General features: G+C 43.1%; 1 protein-coding gene across 1 annotated transcript in view; it reads left to right on the top strand.

Moving 5' to 3' along the window:
- COL21A1 (collagen type XXI alpha 1 chain) overlaps positions 1-24,344 on the top strand; it is a 102,554-nt gene extending 78,210 nt beyond the window's left edge. The window contains exons 21-29 of the mRNA XM_056856367.1: positions 1,182-1,253; positions 6,340-6,375; positions 7,807-7,851; positions 9,193-9,225; positions 12,928-13,074; positions 13,168-13,222; positions 15,783-15,983; positions 21,117-21,194; positions 24,039-24,344. Coding sequence (XP_056712345.1) covers positions 1,182-1,253; positions 6,340-6,375; positions 7,807-7,851; positions 9,193-9,225; positions 12,928-13,074; positions 13,168-13,222; positions 15,783-15,983; positions 21,117-21,194; positions 24,039-24,226 — 855 coding nt within the window. The 3' untranslated portion in view covers positions 24,227-24,344. The remainder of the gene's footprint in view (positions 1-1,181; positions 1,254-6,339; positions 6,376-7,806; positions 7,852-9,192; positions 9,226-12,927; positions 13,075-13,167; positions 13,223-15,782; positions 15,984-21,116; positions 21,195-24,038) is intronic.
- Positions 24,345-25,351: the final 1,007 nt, after the last annotated feature.

Below are 25,351 nucleotides of genomic sequence, written 5' to 3'. Positions count from 1 at the left end.
GCACGATTTCTCATTTTGTCTGCATTAAGAGTAATTGTGATTAATGAATACCGTTTTGCATTACTGGCCCCTCTTTTCAATAAAATAAAGCAAAAGTCCAGTGGCACCTTGAAGACTAACAATTGGGGGTGTACCTTCGGTAAACTTGAAAAACTTGAAAAAACCCTATTTGAACCCTGGGGGGATCAGATCCGCACTGCCTGCCAGCTCCTTGAAAAGGCAGGAGTTGGCAAGCAGTGCCTATCTGAACCCGGGGGGATCAGGCCCATACTGCCTGCCAGCTTCCAGTTCCTCAAGGAAATGGGAGCCAGCAAGTAGCACCACCTGAACCCCGGGGGATCAGACCTGCACTGCCTGCTGGCTCCTGGCTCCTCGAGGAGGCAGGAGCCGGCAAGCAGTGCCTATACGAATATTGTGGACTTTGTAAGGGGTGGAGGTGGCTATCTGAGTAAGTTCCCCACTGCCTGCAGAGACTACAGCCAGCGTGGATCACCCCCCTGCCCCCTGTGAAGTCATGGACTTCATAGGGGGCGAGGGCGCCAATCTGAGGCAGATTGGACTTCATAGGGGACGAGGGTGCAGATCCCTGCTACCTGCAGTCTCTGAAGTCCATGGACTTCAGAGACTGTAGGCAATGGGGATCTGCTTAGATCAATGTCCCCTGCGGCCTCTGATTTCAGAGGCCACAGGGGTTGTGGATCTAAGCAATGGACTGGAATCCAGCACTTAGATTGGTGTCCTCTGCTTCCCCCAATTTCGGAGATGGCCAGGGACCCCATGTATTTTTCAGGTATGAGTTCATTAAATACGAAAATTTTCGATTGTTTGGAAAAGCCGAATCATTTATGTTCTACTTTTCCAGATTTTCAAAAATACCCAAACAATTGGTGCACATCCCTATTAACAACATTTAGGTTGATATGACCTTGAAAATGTATGTTGATGTAAATATTGTTAGCCTTTAAGATGCCACTGGCCTATTATTTTATTTTGCCATAACAGACTAACAAAGCTACCCATTTGCAATCCTGGAAGGCACCCTATTGACATTAGTGACATTAGACAAAGCAAAACTGTGATAATTTAGCATCAAGGTTGTTAGATGTTATATATCAAAAGCAATGCACACTTTAATCATATATTATATAATCTCAGATTTATGGAGCTGTTGTATTATTCAGGGAGAACAAGGAAGACCAGGTACGGCAGGTGAACCAGGATACCCCGGTATACCTGGCACTCAGGGTTTGAAGGTATGTCTGCTACATTTAAAACACTGTATATATTATCAATCAATATATTATCATTCAATCTATCTATCTAATCAATCAATTTTGTAATTGCTTTAGAACTGCTGCGATGAAGATACAAGATAGGGCTATGCTCTTTTCGTAATATAAATAATAAAGTTCTAGTAAAGAGTAAATTGTGAATCATTCCTTCAGTAAGTGTCTGATAATATGACTGTTAAAAAAGTCATTTATGATTATTTGCAGGGGTATAAATTAAGGTTGCCTTCCCTAGAGATCACTGGATTTTTCTGGGTGGTGTTTTGGCTTGCTGGATTGCCTTATGTTATGCTCGGTTCCTCATAAAATTCCTGCATAAACCCTGTTGAAATAGACTTAGAACGTTTCAATGTCCAGTTGTAATACTTGTCCAGTTCCCACAATATCTTTTTGGTCTTACAAACCACCATGCACATTTCTACTTGTGCAAGCCAATGTAACATGCGAAGTGCATTATTTAGGATACAACTAGCAGTAATTCATATCACCTTGCTAGTCCATTTTTGGGAAGGACGTCAATTTGTGTTACATGGGCATTACAGTTAAGAATTACTATACAGTAACAATGAGGAAGGGACACTAACTTCTCACCTCATGGAGCAGAAAAGAGCAAGAGTCCAGTAGCACCTTAAAGACTAATAACATTCCTGGCAGGGTATGAGCTTTCGTGAGTCACGGCTCACTTTTTCAGATACAGCTAGAATGTGAGTCCATCTGTCCTTAAGTAGAGAAGAGTGAATTCACAAACCCAATGAGAATAGCATGTAAATGTCAATATCAAGTAAATGACATTAGCAGGCGAGATTGAATCAGGTGTGATATGCAGAGGGGTAGTAGGTGTGGAGAAATCAGCAATGGTAATGAGACGGGAATCCCAGGTCCCTATTCAATCCCAGAGAATGCATTGTCTTGAGCTTCATTGTTAGTTGTAATTCAGCATTCTCTCTTTCTAATCGCCCTTTGAAACCCCTTTGTAAGAGAACTGCTACTCTTGAGTCAGCAAGCTATCTATGTTAATGGACAAGCCATTTGAGCCCATGGTCACACGTTCCCTTCGTATGCTAAACAAGAAGATGGTATTCCTAGTTGCTATCACATCAGCTACAAGAGTCAGTGAGCTACTGGTGCTAAGGCATGCCCCTCCATTCTTAAAGATTTTTGAAACCAGGGTAGTTCTTCATATGCCACTGCAATTTCTCCTGAAAGTGACATCCAAATTTCACACAAACCAGGATGCCTTTGCTGGCTAGCTGCCAATGCTCGGGTATAAGCTTACAGCATCTCTGAGATACTGCTACAAGCAGCTGGCAACAGCAGGGAGAGTGTAAAGAAGTGTCCAAAGAACAAGTCCATTCATCAAAGCCAGAAATCAGAGTCCAGTACTTGCCAAATCAGAGTTACAGTTCATGGTCCAGATAGCCGGTCCAAGGTCGAGGGTCACAGAGAGTTGGAGGTCCAAATAGCCAGTGCAAGGTCTAAAGTCATGGAGAGTTGTTCAGGCGTGAGAGTCAGCAGGTTACTCAGGTATGCACTGTGTTGCTTCCTCGTCTCTGGGCTGTTCAGCTGCTGCTTTTCTGGCATACTAATTCCACGTCAATTCTCATCCTGCAAGGACTCGCTGTTCTGCTGCTGTTCCAGCAAACGCTGGTAGGCTTCCAGCAGGGCACTATGTATTTTAGCCACCAGAGCATTCTCTGCTGTTGCCTCCACCTATCTGCCCTTGACGCTGCCTCAGCTTGAGGGCTCACAGCTGGGCCACTGGGTCCCGGCTCTGAGCAGGGTAGGGATGGTTCTACCACAACGTCCGACTGCAAGTCCTGTGCATGCTCTGGAGAGCCACCAGCTTCAGTGCTGTCAGCCTCCTCTCAAGGCTGTGCTGAGTCAGGCCCCACTTCAGGCTGCGAGGTCAGAGACAGCTCCAAGTGGGGCTGAATTCTGGTAGAGTTCCTCCTCTGAGGAGGACCCATTCCCCAGGGACTGCCCCATGGCAATACCATTTTATTTTACTTTACGCAGAGCCACAGGATGATTGGAAGTAACCCTGCACAATTTGGACATATGCGGAGTGCCGCTGTTCTACCTAAATAGAACTAAATCCTTCAGAAAGGATGACAATCTCTTTATATCATTTGTGGGTCCAAACAGAGGTAAAAAAATTGTCGGCACAATCCAGTTCAAGATGGACAGTGACTTGCATAAAACGGTGCTATAAACTAGCACCAGCTGACTGCCCACTACAGCTGCATGTTCACTCCACTCAAGCTCAGTCCACTTCAGCTACTTTCCGCCATCAAATCCATCTGCAAGACAGTCTTCATCATGCACCTTCGCAAGACATTACTTGTAGGGCTGTGCAGCTTTTTGGGGGTATTTTTTGGTTTCAGGTTTAATAAACCCAGAAATTTTCAAAAAAGCCGAATATAATGGATTAGGCTTTTTCAAAAAAATTCAACAATTTTTGGGTTTATTAAACCCAAACCCTGGTGCAGAGCTGACTGCTGGGCTCCACATTCAGTTCTGCACTGCTGAGATGTTCAGGTCCACGCTGCTTGCTGCGTCCGACCTCCGCATGGAGGTTGGAGCTGGCAGGCAGCGTGGATCTGGATGCTGGCAGGCTTAGATCCATGCTGCTTGCCGGTTCTCCACGTGGAGTTCGGAGCAGACAGTATAGATCTGACTCAGGTAAGTAAGGGGGAGGGAGGAGGGGGGAAGGGGGAAAAATGGGGGCAGGGCCAAAGTGGCCCAGAATAGTGCTGAAAAAATTGGCTTTATTCAAGATCTGCTTTTTTTACTCCCTTTAATTGCCACCATTTTTTTACCAACCCCCCCCCCCCAAAAAAAAATACAGAGAAGGTATTTTTCAGGCAGGGGGTTGGGGTTGGGTTCGGCTTTAACCAAATGCACACCCTTAATTACTTGATGAAGAAGATGCCACTAGAGGCGCAGAAGTAGGAAGAGTGGTCCTGCAGTCCCTTTTCAACTGAGAGCTCACACCTGCCTTCCTCAGGCTGATAAGTCAGCTCCCTACTCTTCCATGTGGGACTACATAGGTACCACAATGATGAAAACAGGGTTGCACTTACCTGTGGCTGTTGTTCATTGGGTGGTCACCTGTGCAGTCACACAGTCCTCCCTCCTGCCCTGCTGTGAGCTCTTACTTAAATCCAACAATCCCCCTCACTGTGGTGGCAGCAGAGAGTACCTGATGGAAGGGTGCTCTGCCCCCGTGTATCATGCTATAAAAGGCAGGAAAGCAGCATGGGGGAGGGTGATGGAGTGCCAATAAGCATTTTTGAACTTCAAAAAACTCTCCGCAGCCGGCCTGCATGTGTGTAGTACCCATGTGTGACTACACAGGTGACCACTCGATAAACAACAGTTACAGTAAAGTGCAACACTGTTGTCTGGAAGACTGATCTTTATACCATACTGGCTCTTATCCAGTCACTGACTTGAGGCAAAAAGATTATGTAAACCTGTCTTTGGGTAGGAATGTAAAATGTATGTAATTTATGTAGAGAGGAGGCATATACATTTTTAAAATAAATACAAGAACATTAAATGGGAATGAAAAAGACGAAAAATGAAATTGAATGGGGAAAGATTACAGCAAAAGGAAAGCTAAATGGTGGAAAACTATGACAGGATGTGCAAAGTAAATTAACCAATGGAAAAGATAAATACTTCTCTTTTCTAACCAAGTATTTTAAAGTATTTTTAAGTTTGTGGGTTTTCTGTTAACATATGAAGCTGAAGGATTCATGGTTCTTTGCCCACAAAAACATATACACATACCCCCACACACAGAGAAAAAATGATGTTTTGATAAATATTCATGTGCACATTTGTTAATTTCCATGCTTCTACAGACTGTTTGCCAGTATATTTCAAGTGGTTCCTGTGCTTAAAAAAATCAGAGGCTTCTCTGCTCCTGGTGGATTCCACCATGAGAAATGCTTCAACACAATGGTGTGAATGCATGTGGAACAAGATAAGGCCTAGTGTGGTTAAGAACTATGGATTATTATGGTGTATACAGTAACTGCACTGGCTTTCCATAGTAGATTAAAATATTCTATTGGAATCATGTGCTTAACATCCCATCCCCCTGTTTTAAGGGATTTCCTTTTTTAATGGGGAATTTGTTTTCCAGCATGCAGTCAGTAGATTGCATCCAACTACCTTTGTCATCTTTGACCACAAAAAGACAACAACACCATATTTGGGATTATGTAATGTGCAAGTACGGAAGATATGTAGTATGGTAGCTGTAGTAAGGAGAACTGGGCAAGGCTGACTAACCCCCCCTCCCAAAAAAAAAACCTTGCAGGATCCAATCCAGTGGTAATTTTTCTATTTTGTTACAAGACAATGGGGCATGGACGAAATAGCACTGAAATTAGAATTGGAATGGCCAGTTGGAATACATTCTATATTTCTAGGTTTTCTTTTTCCAGTCTGGAAAATGCACACATGGAAACATAAAGCCCTTCTGAAAAATATCAGTGTTTGATCATTTGGGGAAATAACATCCTATTAGGCACATGCTGGGTTTTTTTTTCTCATTTTAAAAGCCATTTGACCCATTGGATAATTGGAGGACCATGATAAAAACAGTCACTATTGGCCCTTATGGGATTGCATAGGACAAATAAGACTACAATGGACTGTGAAATAGTAGATGTTTAGATGTTTTGGATTAGTGAAGCTTCTAGTGGCCATAATGAAAACTGGGTGAAACTTTTCTGGATGTGAGAATAAGCATTTGCTACTCAAGGTGAGGGGATTGTGAAGACTGACATTCTGCTTAGATTGCACTGGTAGTAGTCTCTTTGCAACATCAGTGTTATTTTTGGCATCATGTTTCATTCTTGCGTCACAATTTGCTTTTTTCAAGGCAGATATGCCATACTGTTTCTACAGTTCCACTTTGGTTTCCATAGTATGCATTTTTAGTAATTTCACTGTGATGTACTGATGAAAACTAAGTTTTTATAGTTGCTCATGATGCTTTAGGGAAAAATGAGCTTTTTCTCTATGTCATTTTCAGGGAGAGAAAGGAAACTTTGGAGAGAAAGGCATCCAGGTATATTGCTTTTCATTAATTTAACCGAGAACAGATGTATGTATAATGTAAATCTCTTACTCTACACACCATTAAAATCATAATAATTTGAGTGATGTTGCAGTCATTTGTTTTAAGCATCTCAGGACCATCAGGACGTTTCTCCCTTTAGCATAACAGTGACATTGCAGTCATGTTGTGTCTGGTATAAAATATGGGATAAAGAGCGATTGAAAGCTGCAAGAAACAGTATTCAGAAAGTAAGCTGTAAACAGTTTCAAAATTAGATCTTAAATGAGGGTTGGTCCCTAGTTTTTAAGGATGCAGATCATAAATCGGTTCTGTTACTCCTCTGAAGATGCCTGCCACAGCTGTGGGCAAAATGTCAGGAAAGAAAATACCAAGACCACGGTCACACAACCCAGATAACCTACAAGAACCGATGAACTCTGACCGTGAAAGCCTTCGACGATATTTCAAATCATAAATGTTCTCCTTTTTTCTTCCAGATAGCCTTTACCAGTATTTTTTCCTTGCCAGACTATTTCTGCTGGCCAGAAATACACAAGATTAGACAAGCTTTTTTATTGGCAAGGTGTAACACTTTCGACTCAGCCGAGCTGCAAGGGAGATACAACAAAACAAATGCAGAAGAACACAAATGCCCATTTTGTCTGGATCAAGTAGCCTCCCTAGTTCACATTGTTTTAGCATGCTCCCAAAACAATACAGCATGAAATAAATATATCACTCCCTGGATAAAACAGCGAACACTTTCTGAGAACCTGATATTGCATTATCTGCTATCAAGTGGATTGGAGAATTGTGTGAGAGATATGGCAACTTTCAAGTGTCAAGAACATTTTTTTTTTTTAGTGTGAAATGGTGGATGAATAGCTGTTAAATTCAGGGAAAGAAACGAAAATACAGGATTTTAAAAATAGGCTGGTTGCATCAATCTGAAAATGAAGACATTAAAACCCTATTAAATGGCAGTATTGTAAAAATAACTTGCTAACTATAGGAAAAGTGACAGTAGTGGCTTTGATCCTGACTGCTATATCTGCAGGCTCAAGGACTTCATGGAGTGAGATTTTCCCTGCCTACCCCTGATTTGGGAGGGAGGGGGTTTCAGATCTCACATAAGGAATGAGGTGGCAAAATCATACTCCATGGGTGGAAACCTTTGTTCCTGCAGAACCATTAGTCAGGATCCACACAACCTTTACTTTTTGTACCATTCAAACACTGACTGGATTTGTCTGTTGCATAGTATGGATCTTGATTTTGAAGGAAAAGATTTATTTTGTAGGCCTTAGACACATAGGTTTGTGCCTTATGCTACATTGATTATGAAGCTGAGACTTTGGTGCTGTGTTGCTATATTTAATACATTTTTCATGTAGTAAAATATTTACGGTGTGTAATGATTTCTGTTTCCTTTTTTTAAAGGGTCAGAAGGGGGAAGGGGGCAGACCAGGGATTTCAGGCCAGAAGGTAAGATTCAAAATAAATTATTATTTTTCCACCAAGCTTACATTTTTTTCAACATCAAAAAAAGCTTGCTTCATAAAAAAGAGTCACGGCAGGAACTTGCCTTGGCATTGGTCCAGACGGATATGGTAATGTTCTGGCACCTCCTTGCAAATTCAAATGGAAGAGTACGATATGAATTAGTTTCTTATATATCTGAGGACAACCGAGAAGAGCATTTCTTCCAGTTATTTGATTATTCTAAGCAGGGGGTTGATATAGTTGAAACCACGACAAGATACTTCCTATCAAAGCTAGAGGAGTGGGTATTTGAAAATGACTTGCTGGTTCCAGAACAAATTGGATTTAGGTAAGGACATTCAACTTTAGACCATTATTTCTTACTACAACATCATTAATAAATATGTAAATGGACTGTCTAGGCAACTATATGTTTAGGGTTGTCAGGTCCTTCCTGGAAACCGGTAGGAGCTTTGGGAAGGCAGATTCAGGGGCAGCGATCTGCGTCCCCTGCACAATGACATCAGTTCTGGCTTAATGTGGAAGTGTCTGCAATGCATTGGGGGACGCTCTAGCATTTGCCCAAGTCTGTGGTTTCCATTGAGTTTTTTTGGGGGAGTGCTAGAGCTCCCCCCCCAGTGTGATGCCTGCATTTCTGCATCAAACCAGTAGTGACGTCATCGCACAGGAGACGCAGATTGCTCCCCCCTTCCCCTGGCCTTCTTTCAGTGCAATAAAACCTACATTTAAAATAATTGTATAAATGTGCGCATGCTGTGCAGCTTTAAATGTCTAGAAAGGAAAATCTCAACATGGTCTCTTCAAGTACTTAATAGTATGCTGTCGAATTCCTTGTTTTATCAATTGAATACAGCAGCATACTCTGGTTCAATAGTTGGTTCCAGTCAGGCAATGGAACACTGAGACTGAAGGCCTTAAATAAGAGTTCCTGTTTCTTAATTACTCCCCAGCCTTGTACTTTGACAAGTTCAGGAACTGGGTGCCTAGGTCTGTACTGGTACTCTCTGTCTTGTCTGAAAAAGAGTCTTCCTCTTTGTTTTAAAATTGTTTATTGAGTTTTCCAGGGCTGAAAAAATATTTCAGGTTTCTAGATGTAAGCACCATTTTTAAGGCCGCCTTCAGATTTTCAGGTACCAGACTTTTCTAGGGCTGAATAAATGTTTCAGATCTGTAGGTACTGGTATCAAATATCTAGATGGTTGTTAACCATGGACATAATCTTCCCCCCTCCCCCGGAATATGATGTTTTATGTTGTTAAAGTTGGTAATTGTGATAATAGCTCAACATGTTCATTAATATATTTTAAAATTTGATTCCCCAAGGGATCCACGGGGTTAAACGGACACGAAGGGCAGGTATGTGTTGCCAGATCAAAGTCCCTAATTTCCAATAATGTGCTATGGGAAAAAGTTATGATAACATATATATTTAATTGCATACGTGTTACAAATTATGACATGCAAAAGCATGTAACATATCCCTGGAAGGCCATTTCACCTGTACTTTGGCTTTAATAAGAATTTTACCCTGTTTAATTGAATTAATTGATTTGTAGAAAATGCCTAAAAACATTACTTTTATAGTATACAGTTGCCAACAGCTATTCAGTCTCTAGATAGGAAACAGAAAACTTTCACAAATATTATCTCAACATAGTTCAGGTGGTAGAATGGCAAATTTTATAAAATATAGGTAGCAGTTTAAAAATTACAAATTGATGAAATTATGGTAAGCAAGAACATATTCTCCAAATCTGACTATAAAATATGTGTTGGTTCATAATTTTTGTGTGAAGACCTTAAAGAGTAACAAATTTATTTCCACATAATTTTTAGAATCATAGAATCATAGAGTTGGAAGGGACCACCAGGATCATCTAGTCCAACCCCCTGACAATGCAGGAAATTAACAACTACCTCCCCCCACATCCCCAGTGACCCCAACCCTCCCCCCACCATGCAGGATCCCACAATCAAAGCACTTCCAACAGATGGCCATCTAGCCTCTGCTTAAAGACCTCCAAAGACGGGGACTCCACCACCCTCCGAGGCAGCACATTCCACCGTCGAACAGCCCTCACCGTCAGAAAGTTCTCCCTAATGTTTAGGTGGAATCACTTTTCTATTAGTTTAAATCCATTACTCCATGTCCTAGTCTCTGGAGCAACAGAGAACAAGCTAGTTCCCTCATCAACATGACATCCCTTCAGATATTTAAACATGGCTATCATGTCTCCCCTCAACCTTCTATTCGCCAAACTAAACAAACCCATCTCTCTAAGTCTCTCCTCATAGGGCATGGATTCCAGACCTTTGACCATTCTTGTCACCCTCCTCTGGACACACTCCAACTTGTCAACATCCTTCTTAAATTGTGGAGCCCAAAACTGGACACAGTATTCCAAAGGAGGTCTGACCAATGCAGAATACAGTGGTAGTATTACTTCCCTTGATCTAGACACAATACTCCTATTGATGCAGCCCAGAATTGCATTGGCCTTCTTAGCCGCCATATCACACTGTTGACTCATGTTCAGTTTGTCCACTAAGACTCCCAGATCTCTTTCATGTGTACTGTTGTCAAGCCAACTCTCTCCCATCCTGTACCTGTGCCTTATGTTGTTTCTGCCTAGGTGAAGTACTTTACACTTCTCCCTATTGAAATCCATTTTATTGCTTATGGCCCAGCTCTCCAGTCTATTGAGGTCATTCTGAACTCTGACCCTACCCTCTGGGGTATTAACTACCCCTCCTAACTTGGTGTCATCTGCAAATTTGATCAGCATGCTCTCTATTCCATCATCCAAGTCATTTATAAAAATATTAAATAGTACCGGTCCCAGGACAGACCCCTGTGGTACTCCACTGGTCACTCCTCTCCAGGATGAAGTTGTGCCATTAATGAGCACCCTTTGGGTTCAGTTGGTCTACCAATTCCCAATCCACCTAACAGTAGCAGTGTCCAGCCCACATTTTACTAACTTTGTTTCAAGAAGATCATGGGGGACTTTATCAAAGGCTTTACTGAAATCAAGGTACACTACATCTACAGCATTCCCTTCATCTACCATACTTGTCACTCTTTCAAAAAAAGATAAGAGATTAGTTTGGCATGACCTGTTTTTGAGAAACCCAGGTACAAAGTTATAAGCAATAGAAAGGCGGGATCAGGTACAAAGTTATAAGCAATAGAAAGGCGGGAGTGGGGTGATAAGACTCTTTAATCCAGTGGTCTTCAACCCATTAGTATGGACCCCATAGAGAATTCTTTTTTTTTTTTTTTTGCCCATTTGTGGAAGCCCTTTTTGCTAGTATGTGTGTATAGGAAGCGTTGACATTATGCATTTATGCCTCCTCTTGTTTTAATTTTTTTTTAATTGTTCTCACACAACCCTCATTAGCTCTGTTGAGACTTATAACTTGTGATGACATTGTTGCCACTAATTATATCCCTTATTTTCTATAAAAGGTCAGAAATATGTGGCACTCAAGACGCTTTTAGAAGTACAACTTAAAAATGGGTTTACTTGTCTCTTTTGGGGGGGGTTTAAAAGTCAGGTTAGCAAAGCTTCGTAACAGGAATGTAGTTTGTAACAGAATAACAGAATTGAGGAACTTGAGATGGTTGCATTCAGGTGATATCAAGGTGGTTCACATGCAACTGTTTGAACTTCCATTTTCTACTGAGCATGATTTCTCTTGGTATTCAATGGGTTGTTTCTGAAACATAAGCTTCCTTTACACAATGGTTCTTTAGTTGGAGGAGTTAGGAACATTAACACACTCCCCCAACTACTCCTTTAAACTGGCCTGGGATCACTCCTTTCACTAGAGCTGTTTCGAGAGCCAGCGTGGTATAGTGGTTAAGAGCGGTGGACTCTAATGTGGAGAACCAGATTAGATTCCTCACTCCTCCACATGCAGTCTGCTGGGTGACCTTGAGCTAGTCACAGTTTTGTCAGAACTCTCTCAGCCTCACCTTCCTCACAAGGTGCCTGTTGGTGGGGAAGGTGATTGTAAGCTGCTTTGATAGAGAAAAGCAGGGTATAAAAACCAACTCCTCTTCTTCCCGTTAAACTATTAGGGATCACTCCTTCAACCTCCAAGCTATTTTCCTAGATAACTGGTTATGAATCCTTCCTGAGCCAAAACCCAAATGTGTTCTTTTTTACTCCAGAGGAGAATCTTCCACCAGACAACTTGCAACTTACACTGCTGTCTCCAAGCTCTGTCTGTTAGCTTCTTCCTCAGTCAACTGTCAGTTCTCAACTGTTAGAATTCTCCAACTGCAATTCTCAGAATTCTATTTGAACTCCCTGTCAATCAAGGGGTCCTATGACCAGGACAACTTCTTGGAAGGCAGCTGTCCATCACAGCATTCTACCTCTCTTTACATGTTGAGAGGAGAAGGACAATGAGGTCAATCAATGATGGAGAGGATTCCTTTGGCGCTCCTCACTAGAGCATACTATCATTCTGCTATGGTTACTGTCCCCAGCTCTCTTGGTCTGCTGCCTACAGTTTTGGCCTTGACCCTTGTAAGATCATAGCTCTGGCTCTTCTTTTTCCTGTCAAGTTACTCTGGTGTCTTGTGATGTCCTGTCACATTCTTCCAGATGTTTTGCGGTGTGGGGGTTAAAGGCGGGCCCTGGGTCTGGAATGATTGGATACAGCTGGTTTAATTATTTCTAATGCTCAAGGTGATTAACTGTAAATTTACTGGCCATCTTGCATTTTCATTCATGTTATCTGTACTGATGGCACTAATCTTTCCAGCTTCCATGATGGACAACCTGTACCTTATTAATGAACATATGAAAAAACATGAGAGAGGGAGAAACAAACAATTTAATTGGTCTTCTTGCATCACTCTTTGATGTTTAATGTAGCTTGACACAACATATTTTTGAAGGCACAGAAATTATTGGATAGTATACTAATAAAAACCTTTGAACTTGCTTTTGTTCTTGAAGTGGTTTTATGTCTTTGTATTAGCACACTTTTAGCAGGCATTAGTTTTTAGTGCTGGCTATTGCAGTTATTGCCTTTTGATTTCAGAAAGGCAAGAAAGGAGACCCTGGCATTAGTGGCTTCAATGGACAAAAGGGAGAACCTGGAGTGAATGGTCTGATTGGTTTACCAGGACCAAGAGGAATGCATGGTGAGAGGGGCTCTCCTGGGGCTTCTGGATTAGATGGAAAACCGGTATGTATGCCCCCTGACGTGTGCCGTTTTAAATGCCACTTTTTATTTTTAAATAACGATGTAAACTTTCTAATCCTTCTCTGTTCTGCTTAGGGAAGAGGATTTTCAGAAGAATTTATTCGGCAAGTTTGTGCAGATGTGCTGAGAAGTGAGTCCCAGTTATCAAGTTATTTTCATCAAGTTCATGTACTTACAATCATAGAGTTGGAAGAGGCCATACTGGCCATCTAGTCCAACCCCCTGCTCAATGCAGGATCAGCCTAGAGCATCCCTGACAAGTGTGTCCAGCCACTGCTTGAAGACTACCAGTGAGGGGGAGCTCACCACCTCCCTAGGCAGCCAATTCCACTGTTGAACTACTCTCTGTAAAATATTTTTCCTAATATCCAGACAGTACCTTTCTGCCCATAGTTTATACCCATTATTACAAGTCCTATCCTCTGCTGCCAACAGGAACAGCTCCCTGCCCTCCTCTAAGTGACCGCCTTTCAAATACTTAAAGAAAGCAATCATGTCCCCCCTCAACCTCCTCTTCTTCAGACTGAACATTCCCAAGTCCCTCGGACTTTCCTTGTAGGGCTTGGTCACCAGGCCCCTGATCGTACTCATTGCTCTTCTCTGCACCTGATCCATTCTGTCTACATACTTCTTCTTCTTTTTTTTGAAGTGAGGCCTTCAGAACTGCAACAGTATTCCAGGTGTGGCCTGACCATTGCAGTCTCAGCATGTATACTTCTTATACTTCGTTAACCTTTATCAATTCATTTCCACTTACGTAATCTTGAAACCATTGCCCTGTGTATGCACACTGCTGTGATGCCCTTGTTCCCTTGAGGCATTGCAGTTTGATTATGTGGATGAATCTTTGGGGAGCTAATGAGTGGGTGTTATTGACATTTGGTAGCAAAATCAAACAAGATGGCATCTTGGTCCTCTCTAGCTTTTAGTATTCTCAAAGTTAAGATTGAGCTATATTTGTTTGTGTCTCATTACAGTGTGGTTTTCAGTTGACCTTTACAAGTTGCTAAAAATACATGCCAACTTCTTTTAATTAAGACTATAAAATGCTATTCATATTTTTAAACCTCTGGAAGATGATTGCATGAATGAAACTGTATTGTAAACACATATGGTTTTCTCTTTTCACTAGGTATAGTGCTAGGGCCTGTTGTGGTCATTCCAAAGAACTGTTAACATGACAACAACATAGCAGTTTTTACATGCTGTTAAAAAAACTGGACATGAGCTTCAGGAAGTGGAATTGTGCTTCCTCATATGTCCACAGAGCTACACTATGTTGTATTCTATGCAGTGTTCATCGGATACAGACCAGTACAATTAGTTGATCAAGATCAGGACCAGGCTAATACAAGCCTAGCTGAAATGTCTGAGACATCATCTCCTAAGCATTGGAGAGGTGCACTGAGAGATATTTTATTTGCGGTTAGTCCTCGGGTCTTACTTATGACTGCTCAGGTAATTGTGATAGATAAAATGTTTTATCTGCAGTAGTAGCACGGCAATAATTTTTCTACCAATCACATAAAATATAAGAATTGCCTGGTGGCATCAGACCAACATCTGTCTAGTTCAGCCCTTAATTTCCAGTGGTGGTCAACCATATACCTCAAGAAAACCTCTAAACAAGGCATAATAGAAACAGACAAATCCATGAATGCTAGATCAAATCTATGACCATCAGCCATGAAAGCAAAACGGAATCTCCATGTTCAGTGGCCTCAAAATACCAGAAGTTGAGGAAAAACCAGAGCACAGCCTATTTCTTTCCTTTTTTTAAAAAAGGGATGGGCAAATCTATTATAATACCAAATTTCAAAAGTTAGTTCAGTGCTACCTCAAAGGTTTTTTGTTTTCTTCACTGACGCTATTGCTAGGAGAGCTTATTTTGATCACTAAGACAAAATTTCAGTCACATACCAGCTTTCTAATCAAATAATGTAGGTTTTGTTCACAAAATTAAGAACAGAAATAATTCATTCTTCTTCCTCACATGTCCAAATAGGTTTTTTTCAGTTTTAAACAACTGAGGATGTCTCTAATTAATCCGATTAACATGTAACAGGACTACATCAGACAAACTCACAAAGGGTATAGTTCTCCTGCAGTTCTCTTTCTCCCACCCCCCATATACCAAGGTTCAGGAAAAGAGAAGATAAGAATGGAATTCAATGGTGTCCAGACTGTGCTTTGAGGATTATAGTTCCTTTGAAGATTATTAGAGTTCCCTTAATGAGAAGGCTAGTACTGGTGAACACACTTCCTTGAAAGACACCACTGTAATCTTCCCTTACAATGTGCAGACTTCATTTAGTGATGGATATGTTCTAGGATGAACCCAGCAGGCTGGCCAGTATCTTTCACAAACTGTGTGTGCGTGCTCCCTATGACAAACTCTGAAATCATCTGCAATGTGTAGATGTCCACTTATGATAGTTAATATATTGTAGACATGATCCAGTGAAAATTAAGCAGGCCTGTCCTATTGGTTTCAAAGAGAGAACTAATCACATGCTTAAATATCTTTCGCAAAAGCAAGACTTAACCACGCTGGATCTAACTTTGAAAGTATGTGTTACAGTCAAACTGATGTGGTGTGGGGTTTACAGACTGTTGATTATTATTATTTTTTTTTCATGCAGTGATCTACTCCCTTTGGTCTTAAGCATTTTTGTCTGAATTCTCCTTAGCTCAGTTGCCTAGTATACTTCGGAATGGAAGACTGCAACAGTGTGATCATTGCCAGTCTCACAACCCTTCCTCAGGACCTCCTGGCCCGCCAGGACCAATTGGCCCACAAGGTCCTCGAGGCTTTCCTGGTTTACAAGGAAATGATGGCATTCCAGGTCTTACAGGGGCCCCTGGACGTCCTGGAAGTCGTGGACCAAGAGGTAATTGTATGCCTGGCTCACAAAGCATATTTTGTTCCACTCCTTTGCTTGACAAGACAAGCTTAAACTAAAGGATGTGAGAAAGTTGCCCATTGCTTGGTCTCTGGGGGTGACTATTGATTGCTTCCGGGGACCGCTGAAGACCCCCAGATTGCATCAGTTCCCCGTTGTGAGGCTTGCCTCACAAAAGGCGAGGGGCATTGCACATGCTCACTTGCACCCATATGTTTGAACTGGCAAGTCTGCTGCTGCTTAGTTAAATAATAAATAGTCAACTTCTCAACATACCTGCTGATTTTTTTGTGTGTGTGTGCCGAGTGACAGTGGTGTTAGGGGGGAACGGCTTGTTGTTTCCTACCTCCTGCAATTGAGTCTTGGTTGAGTGTGAAGTGCAAAGGTGAGCATTTTCAAGAAAGAGAGAAGAAAGAGCAATGGGCTGAAGACTATTCAGCTTGCTCCTAGCCTTTAACGTTTCTCCTCATTCCTGGTTATATACAAAATGGTAGAAGATGTTCCTTATGTTTCTTTAAGCTTGGGCACTGAAAATTGAAATCTGGTTCTTGGGCTTAGCATGCTCCTTCTCAATCAGAGATGCCACCAAAAGGTGGACTTCCTGAGCTCAGAAGACAAGAGTCAGTAGATCATAATGTCTTCAATGTCAAGATGAGCGTTGCAGCCTTGAATTCTTTTCTTTTGTCCTCCCCTTGGATTGTATATCTGGAGCAAAGAAGCAAAAAACTCTCCCTTCTTCCAGTCTCCCCCACCCCAGCCTCACACCTCCCAGTCTTCTCATGCTTCTCTTCTGTCCCCTGATCCCCAGGTTTTGGATGCTGCTTTGGTAGCATCTGTTATGCATCTGAGTCTTGTTGTTCACAGTGTATAATGTGTGAGGCACACTGTGGATTTCATTTCCCAGAATGCTGCAGTCATACCTTGGGCATTCTCACTGCCAAACAGCACTAAAGTCACAGGGGGAAGAGGCGAGTGAGACACTGCCTGCCTGCCTGCCTGCCTGCCTGCCAGATGGCCCAACTCTGACACCAGGCAATCTCCCCCCCTCCCCCACGGGAGGCTGTTTCAAGCACTTTAAAAGGTGCAGAGCGGGGAAACGATCACTTGTTGCCACCATGCAGCAGGCCTGATTAGGATTAGACCTTCATGCCAATTTTAAATGGCTACGTTTTCCTCTAAAATGGCACCAGTAGTCACGGGTTGGACCTTTATTCTTTTTTTTCCTTCCCAATTTATATCCTGCTCCATCCCCGCCAAAGCTGGGCTCAGAGCGGCACACATCGTAAACATCACATAACAATCCCATTCCAGTTACCGTATTTTTCGCTCCATAAGACGCACTTTTTTCCTCCTCAAAAGTGAGGGGAAATGTCTGTGCGTCCTATGGAGCGAATGTGTGTGAATCCGGCCCCCGGGGAGAAGGGCAAAGCTGCCGAGAGGCCCTGGGAGCCACGGCCAACCCCCGGCTGCGGCAGCCCAGCGCAGAGCCGGCGCACCCCGGGAGCCGGCTAGGAAGCCGCCAGCCAGCTGGGGAGCGGGAGGCCCCTCCCAGCAGCTGCCCAGCGCAGCGGGAGCACGGCATGGAGCCCACGCGCCCCGGGAGCCGGCTTTAAAGCCGCCAGCCTACTGGGGGACGGGAGGTCCCTCCCAGCCGCCCAGCGCAGCGGCAGCGGGGCGCGGAGCCAGGCCTCCCCGGGAGCCAGCTGGGACACCACCAGCCAGCTGGGGGGCAGGACACCCCTTCCAGCCGCCCAGCGGCAGCGGGGCGTGGAGCCGGGCCACCCCGGGAGCTGGCTGGGACACCGCCAGCCAGCTGGGGGGCAGGAGGCCCCTCCCAGCAGCCACCCAGCGCAGCGGGAGCTGGGCGCGGAGCCCACGCACCCCGGGAGCCGGCTTTAAAGCCGCCAGCCAGCTGGGGGTCAGGAGGCCCCTCCCAGCTGCCCAGCGCAGCGGCAGCGGGGTTCGGAGCCGGGCCACCCCGGGAGCTGGCTTTAAAGCTGTCAGCCAGCTGGGGGGCGGGAGGCCCCTCCCAGCCGCCCAGCGCAGCTGCGCGCGGAGCAGGCTGGGACGCCACCAGCCAGCTGGGGGGCGGGAGGCCCCTCCCAGCAGCCACCCAGCACAGTGGGAGCCAGGCGCGGAGCCCACGAGCCCCGGGAGCTGGCTTTAAAGCCGCCAGCCAGCTGGGGGGCGGGAGGCCCCTACCCACCACTGCCGCGGGAGCCCGGCGCGGAACCCACGGCTAGGAAGCCGCCAGCCAGCAGGTGGTAGGAGGCCCCTCCCAGCCGCCCAGTGCAGCAGCAGCGGGGCACAGAGTGCCATTTGCATGCTCGGGTATTCAGGGCGCTTCCCCAGGGGTAATGTCCCCCCCGTGCAGACGGGGCATTCAGGCACCAGCCGCCACACAAGTCCCCAGGGCGCGTCTCCGTCGGTGCCCCTCTTGGGGGGCAGGGAATCCGGCCAACCCCTTTCAGACCCCAGGGTCCCAAGCTGCTTCCCAGGGCAGAAATGCAGGAGCACTACACCATTTGATTCAGAATATATTTTTTCTTGTTTTCCTCCTCTAAAAACTAGGTGCGTCTTATGGTCAGGTGCGTTTTATGGAGCGAAAAATACGGTATATCAATTTCCAACAAATAAAGTGTAACAGTTAAAACCACAATTCCAAACTAACTCTAAAACTCGAATGGCACCTAATTCGTTGACACAAGGGTCAGCAGCCAGCCCAGAGGAGAACAGTCAGGAACACCCATTCATGACTGCTATAATATGTAATTTGGCTCTGAGGTAAATGCAGGAGTATTCATGAATTAACTACCTTCAGAGGGGTGGGGGTAAATCCTCCAGGTAGAGTTATTTGACCTGTGGTGAAAACATACATGGAGTGCTCAGAATCTCATCTGTTTGAGCCCCAGCATGCAATGTCTTAAAGGGTGAGTACTGTTTTTCTTGCCCTTGCACTAACACAATATAACTTGCTAACTACAAATAACTACAATCCTGCCAAGGCAGCACAGTCTAGGCAAACAGGAAATTTTATTATCTTTGGCTTTGTACTTCTTCCAGTGTTTATTACTAAAGAAAGACATGCCAGGAATCAACTGCCTAAAAGTCCTGTTGCCTGACTGGAAACCTGCCTGTTTTTCTGCTACATGTGAGCTATGTGTAGTTTTTCTAAAGGGGGAGGGGGTCAGGATCCTAACACATCAGCACTTTACCACCTCATTCTGCTGCATGTGAAGACCAGGCCTAAGGTTATTGTTGCTGGGTGTCATAAATAATGTACCAGCATAGCAAATAAAGATGTGAGGAAATCCTACCTGAAGTTGCCTCTGCTCATTCAGTCTTCAGAGAGGTAGCCTTTTAGGGGTTGGTATCCTGCAGAAGAAATGCAGAAGGTTGGCTGAGTATCAGAATGTACAGCTATAAAACCTATGAAGGTGACACTCTCTGCCTCAGCAGATGCGGCACTCAGATGCCTGAGGGTGATATTGTGGATCTTAATTCTGCCTTGTGGACATTTTGAAGAATGAGAATTTAGGATCCCCGCCCTTTTAAAATATTTGCTTTTGTGTGTATGTGTCGAGTTGCAGCTGACTTATGGCGATCCCATAGGGTTTTCAATGCAAGAGATGTTCAGAGGTGGTTTGTCATTGCCTGCCTCTGCATAGCAACCCTCATGTTCCTTGGTGGTCTCTCATCCAAACACTAACCAGGGCTGACCCTGCTTAGCTTCTGAGATCTGACAAGATCTGGCTAGCCTGTAGACTGTTACAATTAATGTCTATTGGCAGAGACTGTTGCTCATTCATGAGCTGTCAGAGATGTGTTATTCAGTAGGCTTCACCCCCCCCCCAAGTTTTAAATGACAAAATGCTGATACTGTCCTTCAGTGTTACTGTCCTTCAGTGTTCTCCTCTGAAGATGTTACTGACACTGTCCTTCAGTGTTACTCCTCCGAAGATGCCTGCCACAGCTGCTGGCGAAATGTCAGGAAAGAAAATACCAAGACCACGGTCACACAGCCTGGATAACCTACAAGAACCAATGAACTCTGACTGTGAAAGCCTTCGACAATATAAAATGCTGATAATTTTAACAATATTTAAACATCATTTCCTCCAAATTTCCAGTTATACCACCAGCTGAGGATTTTTTTAAATTAGTCATGTTGACTTCTTTTGTGCTTTTTCATGATCCCCCCCCTTTTTAGGGGGGATTTGAACCTACCCATAAACCCCCAGGTTATTTTAAGAACATCTGTAATTGAATATGTGATCTGAAAATATAAACCAGGTAATTTCAGTATCAGTTGGATACAAATGGGGTTTTGTTTGTTCTTAGATTTCATAGGTTTTGTTTGATCTGCCATCTTAAATGTGTGTGTGTAATGGTAAAAAAAAAAGTAATGGTACTTACACACAAATGTGCTTGAAATGTCTGAAAGCTAGGGACCCTTTTTTGATTTAAAATTGGAGGCACAGTTGATTTCTTGTAGCTTCAAAATTGTGCTGCTAGATTTGAGTCCAGGAGCACCTCAGACTTTCAAGAGTCAATGCTCCCTTCGAGAGCTTTCAAGAGCCAATGCTCCCTTCATCTGAGCGAGTGCAGAATTATGACTTGCATTTGGAGAAGCCCATCCACTGCCTTTGTCCATGACTCGTTACATCTGGGTGGTGCCCCCCCCCCCCACAACTCAAAATAAGCAAGCCCAAAGCAGTAACTCTTACAGAGATGTGAGAACAGCCTTCTCCACATGAGTTTCTTGGCAAACAACTTTTACATGAGAGCTGGCCAGAGTTGGGCTGATCTCAGGCCAAGGACTAGAGGCAAGCAAAATAGAGGCAGAACGGTCACAGCAACCATGGTTTGGATAGTACAGTTCTTTTTGGTTAAAATTACCTAAGCCATCTTGGAAGTTGATTAAAAGTAAGCAAGGCCAGAACATTAAACTAGACAAAGGCAGCCTTTTTCCAGTGTACAGATACTTTGAACTTAGTAATCCTTTAATTATTTAATTTATTCTTTGTAGCATGCTAGCAGTTTCTCAGAGACTGCTGGTTATGTCCTGGTGCACAGCTGTGGAATTGTGATATTTACATATATATATTTGGTAATTTGCAGGATTACCTGGGAAAAATGGAGCTAAAGGAAGCCCAGGAATAGGGCTTCCTGGGATAGAAGGCCCTCCAGGACCTCCGGGTAAGTGTTTTAGTGGCCTATCCCAACATTTTTGAAATGTAACAGCTTTTGAGATGCTTCCAAGCATTCACTTGGGACCAAATCACACATGATGAGGTTTGTGGATCTCTGTCCATTTGTAAAGAGTAAGGTGTGTATGTGCATAGCTGCAATTCAAATTGGGGCAAGGCGAGAAGAGAAGAGCTGAACGAATCTGTCAACCTTTGCTTGATGCTGGTAGTTAAAGCCAAGCTTATGATGCTACTGTCAAAGGAAAAAAGACAGGTTTTTAAAGACACATCCCTCTTCATTGAAACCACTTATAATAATACAGAGTAGTTTTTAATTGGTAACTAACACATAACTCCAGATTGAGGATGCGTTTGAAGAACACAGAGTTTGTAAAGATGGCTTTTTCTTCTGGTTTGTACCCAAAAGCAGAAGGCTGTTTTTCTGTCAACAAGAGCCATAGACAACTGAAGCAGACAACACTCGGCTGAAATCCCTTTTCATCGATCCTTTAAAATGTAGATCTTCTTAAATGTGGAAGATTTCAGTTCATGTATAAAGGTTTTCTCTGTTTGGCTTTGGTATCCTACTATAACAGGAGATATTCTATTCTGTAGACCTGTAGTGACTATGTCAGCTAGTAAATTCCACCTCCTCTACCCCTAAGTACACACAGAGCTGGAGGATGAAGCAGGCAAGGCTGCTCACCTAGAAGCTGTATTGAGCAAGCTGGGAGGGGTGCTCTAGAGCAAGGCGGCAAGGAGCCTCGGGACCGGTTGCTGCAGCAACTGGGACAAGTTCCTCTGTTGGTTCTAGAACTCATCGGATTGGAAGAGTCTTCTTGATTGCCCCACCATCCAGGACACACTTCTAAATTATTGGGAGGTTCTGTGACTGTCCCCCCACCCCAAGTCTTCTCCTTTTCCCACCCTCAGTGCCTGTGATGTTCACAGCAACCCTACTTTTACTGTCAGAAGTGCTAGATGATTGAAGGAATACTAACAGTAACTCTCTTCTTCTAGCAGTGAGGGTGGTGTTTGTTTAGTAAGTGGCAAGCTGTTTTAACCAGGATAAATTGTTTGTCTCCTCTATAAAATTCCCTCGAAAAAGATTTTGCCGATAGGCCAATTCATTTAGTCAATTAAAAACTAGTCAATCGATCCACTAGAAGTCGGCCAACTGTATGCATTCCATTTTTAAATAGAAAGCATGCAGAGGATGGCTGCTGTTCTAGGCCAATGAGTGTACTGGTACTTTTTGGTGGGCAGTGTCTTGTTCTGCATCATTTGGCTTGCCTGTCTGAGCATGCAGCGGAATGCTTCATTCGTACCATTTAATGGCTCCATGAATAACACAGAAGCTGGAAAGCAGATGTGATTAATTTCCAGGTTTTCCATTCCCTGTGCATGTCCGCCTTTCTGCATCTGGCCAGTGTCTCTCACTTTGTGCATGGTATATTCATAGCAGTGTGTACCTTTTGTGAGTGTTTCCTGAATAACGACAAGCCAGGGAGACAAGTAGCTTAGTGGGCGGATTTCCAGGCTTTCCAAAGGCTCTCTCCCAAGCTTTTCTTTTTGGATGCTTTTCAGAGAGAGTGAAGTCTTGGCTTTTAGCATGCTTTGGGGTATATCCTTTCCTCCACTATATCCCTGCTTCCTTCCCTGCTCCCAGTTCTTCTAGTTCTTGGCCTGATGATTGTCTACAGCTGAGCAATGGTGACTTACACCATCTGAGATGTATTCTGTCAGTCTTGTTCTGTGCATTTGGTGCAGTGAAGAGGTCTTGGTCTCCTCAGAGCCTCACGGATGATAGTCTGCTTCAAGGAGTTTGAGGGTGATGACAACACCTCCCAGACTGTTCTCAGCTTGTGCTCTGAATGGCTTTGGAACTTCCAGTCTGAAACCAGGATTTTGTCAATAGAGGACCTCCCACATATTTTGTTTAGTTGCCCATTTTACAACTCCATGCGTTTTAAATTAACCCAGCATAGCCCCAGATGTATTAGATACAGTTGAGGGCTGAGTTAGATTTTTAATGGGAGATGTTAACTCTAAGATCACGCTTAGTGTGGCTTTTTTATCATGTTAGCATCTATGTTAAGGAAGAAGTTTGTTGAAAATTAGGCTCTAAAGTTGCCATAGAAAGAATATTTTAGGGGAACTATAACGTTTAAATCAGTAATAATATGTATATATACATGACTGTCTGTAACATTATAAAATAATTATTCATGTAATTCTGGGTGTTGTGGGTTATATGTTTTGTATGGTTTTAATCTGAACATTGTTAAGGTCTGTGACTAAAACATTAATACAATTGACTGACTGACCGTCTGAAACCAGAGCATTCCAGATGATGCCAGCCTGTTTGGAACTGACAATTGGACTTTTCAGAATTTTTTTAAGGAAGTTGTTGTAACTAATTCACCTTTTTATAGTAGTTTTTTTATTGTGTTGGTATGCTAGGACACTTAGATTTAAGTCAGTAGGCTGGGTCAAAAGTAATACTTCGCAAACGAAAGAGCAGTTACAGTTTTTCAAAAGCAGGCGTGATTTTTGCTGATTCCTCCCTTCCAATGCAAGCACCTGTGTGGCACCTATGCTGTTCTCAATGGTTCTCTGACCCCCAGGATGCTTTTGGGAGCATAGCAGGCTTCAACAAGGAGGTGGGAGGCAGGAAAGATCCCACTCCATAGGTGGACGTCTGCTCATGGACTTTTGGGCTTTTAAACCTAAACTGCATTAGAGCTAATATTTTAATGCTATGAGGCCATGGATTAGGCTACAAATATACATGTAATGTTGTGTTGTATGGATATTTTACATTTCTCATATAGCTATTTCATATATTGTCAAGGTCCTGAAGGCCCTCCTGGGATAAGCAAAGAAGGCCGTCCTGGAGAACCCGGAGGACCTGGTAAAGATGGAGATCGTGGAAGTCCTGGAATTCCTGGACAAACTGGACCCCCTGGAATTTGTGATCCATCTTTATGCTTTAGTGTAGTTGTAGGAAGAGATCCATTTAGAAAAGGGCCAAACTATTAATCTGGGAAATATTAGTTGGCGAACTAGGCCTGGTGCTTGCCTTTTATGCTCACTCTTGTCTCAGGAAGATTAGTAGCAATAATCCCCTGCCCCAGGAACAAGGTACCTCTAGTTTGGAATGTGGTAAATATTCAGTTTTAAGACTCTAAAAATGTGGCTCCTTTGGGTTTAATAACAGAGCGATCCTAAATAGGGTTATATCCTTTAGTTAACTTAGATGGGTGAAACTCTTTTTAGGATTGCACTGTGAATCTCCAGGCATCAATCCAGTATAAAGTTGGACGTCAGTTTTATTGAGACAAATGGAACAAAGTAGTCATGACTAAGTTTAGCCCCAGTGCTTTCAGTTATGACTAACTTTAGCTGTGTTGTAGCTTTAGTATCCTGTGAGAGTGAATTTTGTTCTGTAATGTTTGCCCAGTTACATTATTGCTTCCTTTTTAAATCCACTGGCAAGAATTTATTGGCTTAACCGAATCTGGATTGGACCCTCAAGTGCTTGGTGATCGGGAGTAAAATCACTGTGAAGTGTTTCTTATTTAGCGTTCATATGCAGCATCTTATTTTTAATAGAAACATGTCTGGCTCTGGCTGTTGTTTCATTGGTGTGTGAATTTCATCCATTGTATATCATATTTCATGGTTTTCTGTTAGAAAATGCATGCCCCAACAGTTTTAAAAGTCTATTTTACCATCTTTTCATCTTCATGCAATTACTGTTACTTTTTTATACTATTTATTCAAAGATCTAATTATTAGTTTCCATCTAAGAAACCTTTGTAGGCACCTTAATGTAAACAATTTTGGAAAATTGGTTTCTAAGTATAGTATTGCAAAGATTTTTTTTTTAAAAATCATTTTTTTGCACAGCAGAACTTAACCATTTGAAATATATTCATCCTAACTAGAGAACTGGGTGCTATCATTTTTCTAAACTGCATAGGACTGCAGTTGTCAAAAATGGTTTACAGGATATGCTTATGTTTACTACGTTACCATAGAGTTTGTTATGCTGCTTCTTTGTACATTTTAAGCAAGGTATCTCTGTTTATTTTACCAAATGAGAATCAAGAGGTGCTTCTGGCATTCTAATCAATTCAGTTGTACAATTTCCATTACAATTTG

Source organism: Euleptes europaea, chromosome 10, assembly GCF_029931775.1.
Source record: "Euleptes europaea isolate rEulEur1 chromosome 10, rEulEur1.hap1, whole genome shotgun sequence".
Classification (NCBI taxonomy): domain Eukaryota; kingdom Metazoa; phylum Chordata; class Lepidosauria; order Squamata; family Sphaerodactylidae; genus Euleptes; species Euleptes europaea.
This window is presented reverse-complemented; position numbering and strand designations above follow the sequence as displayed.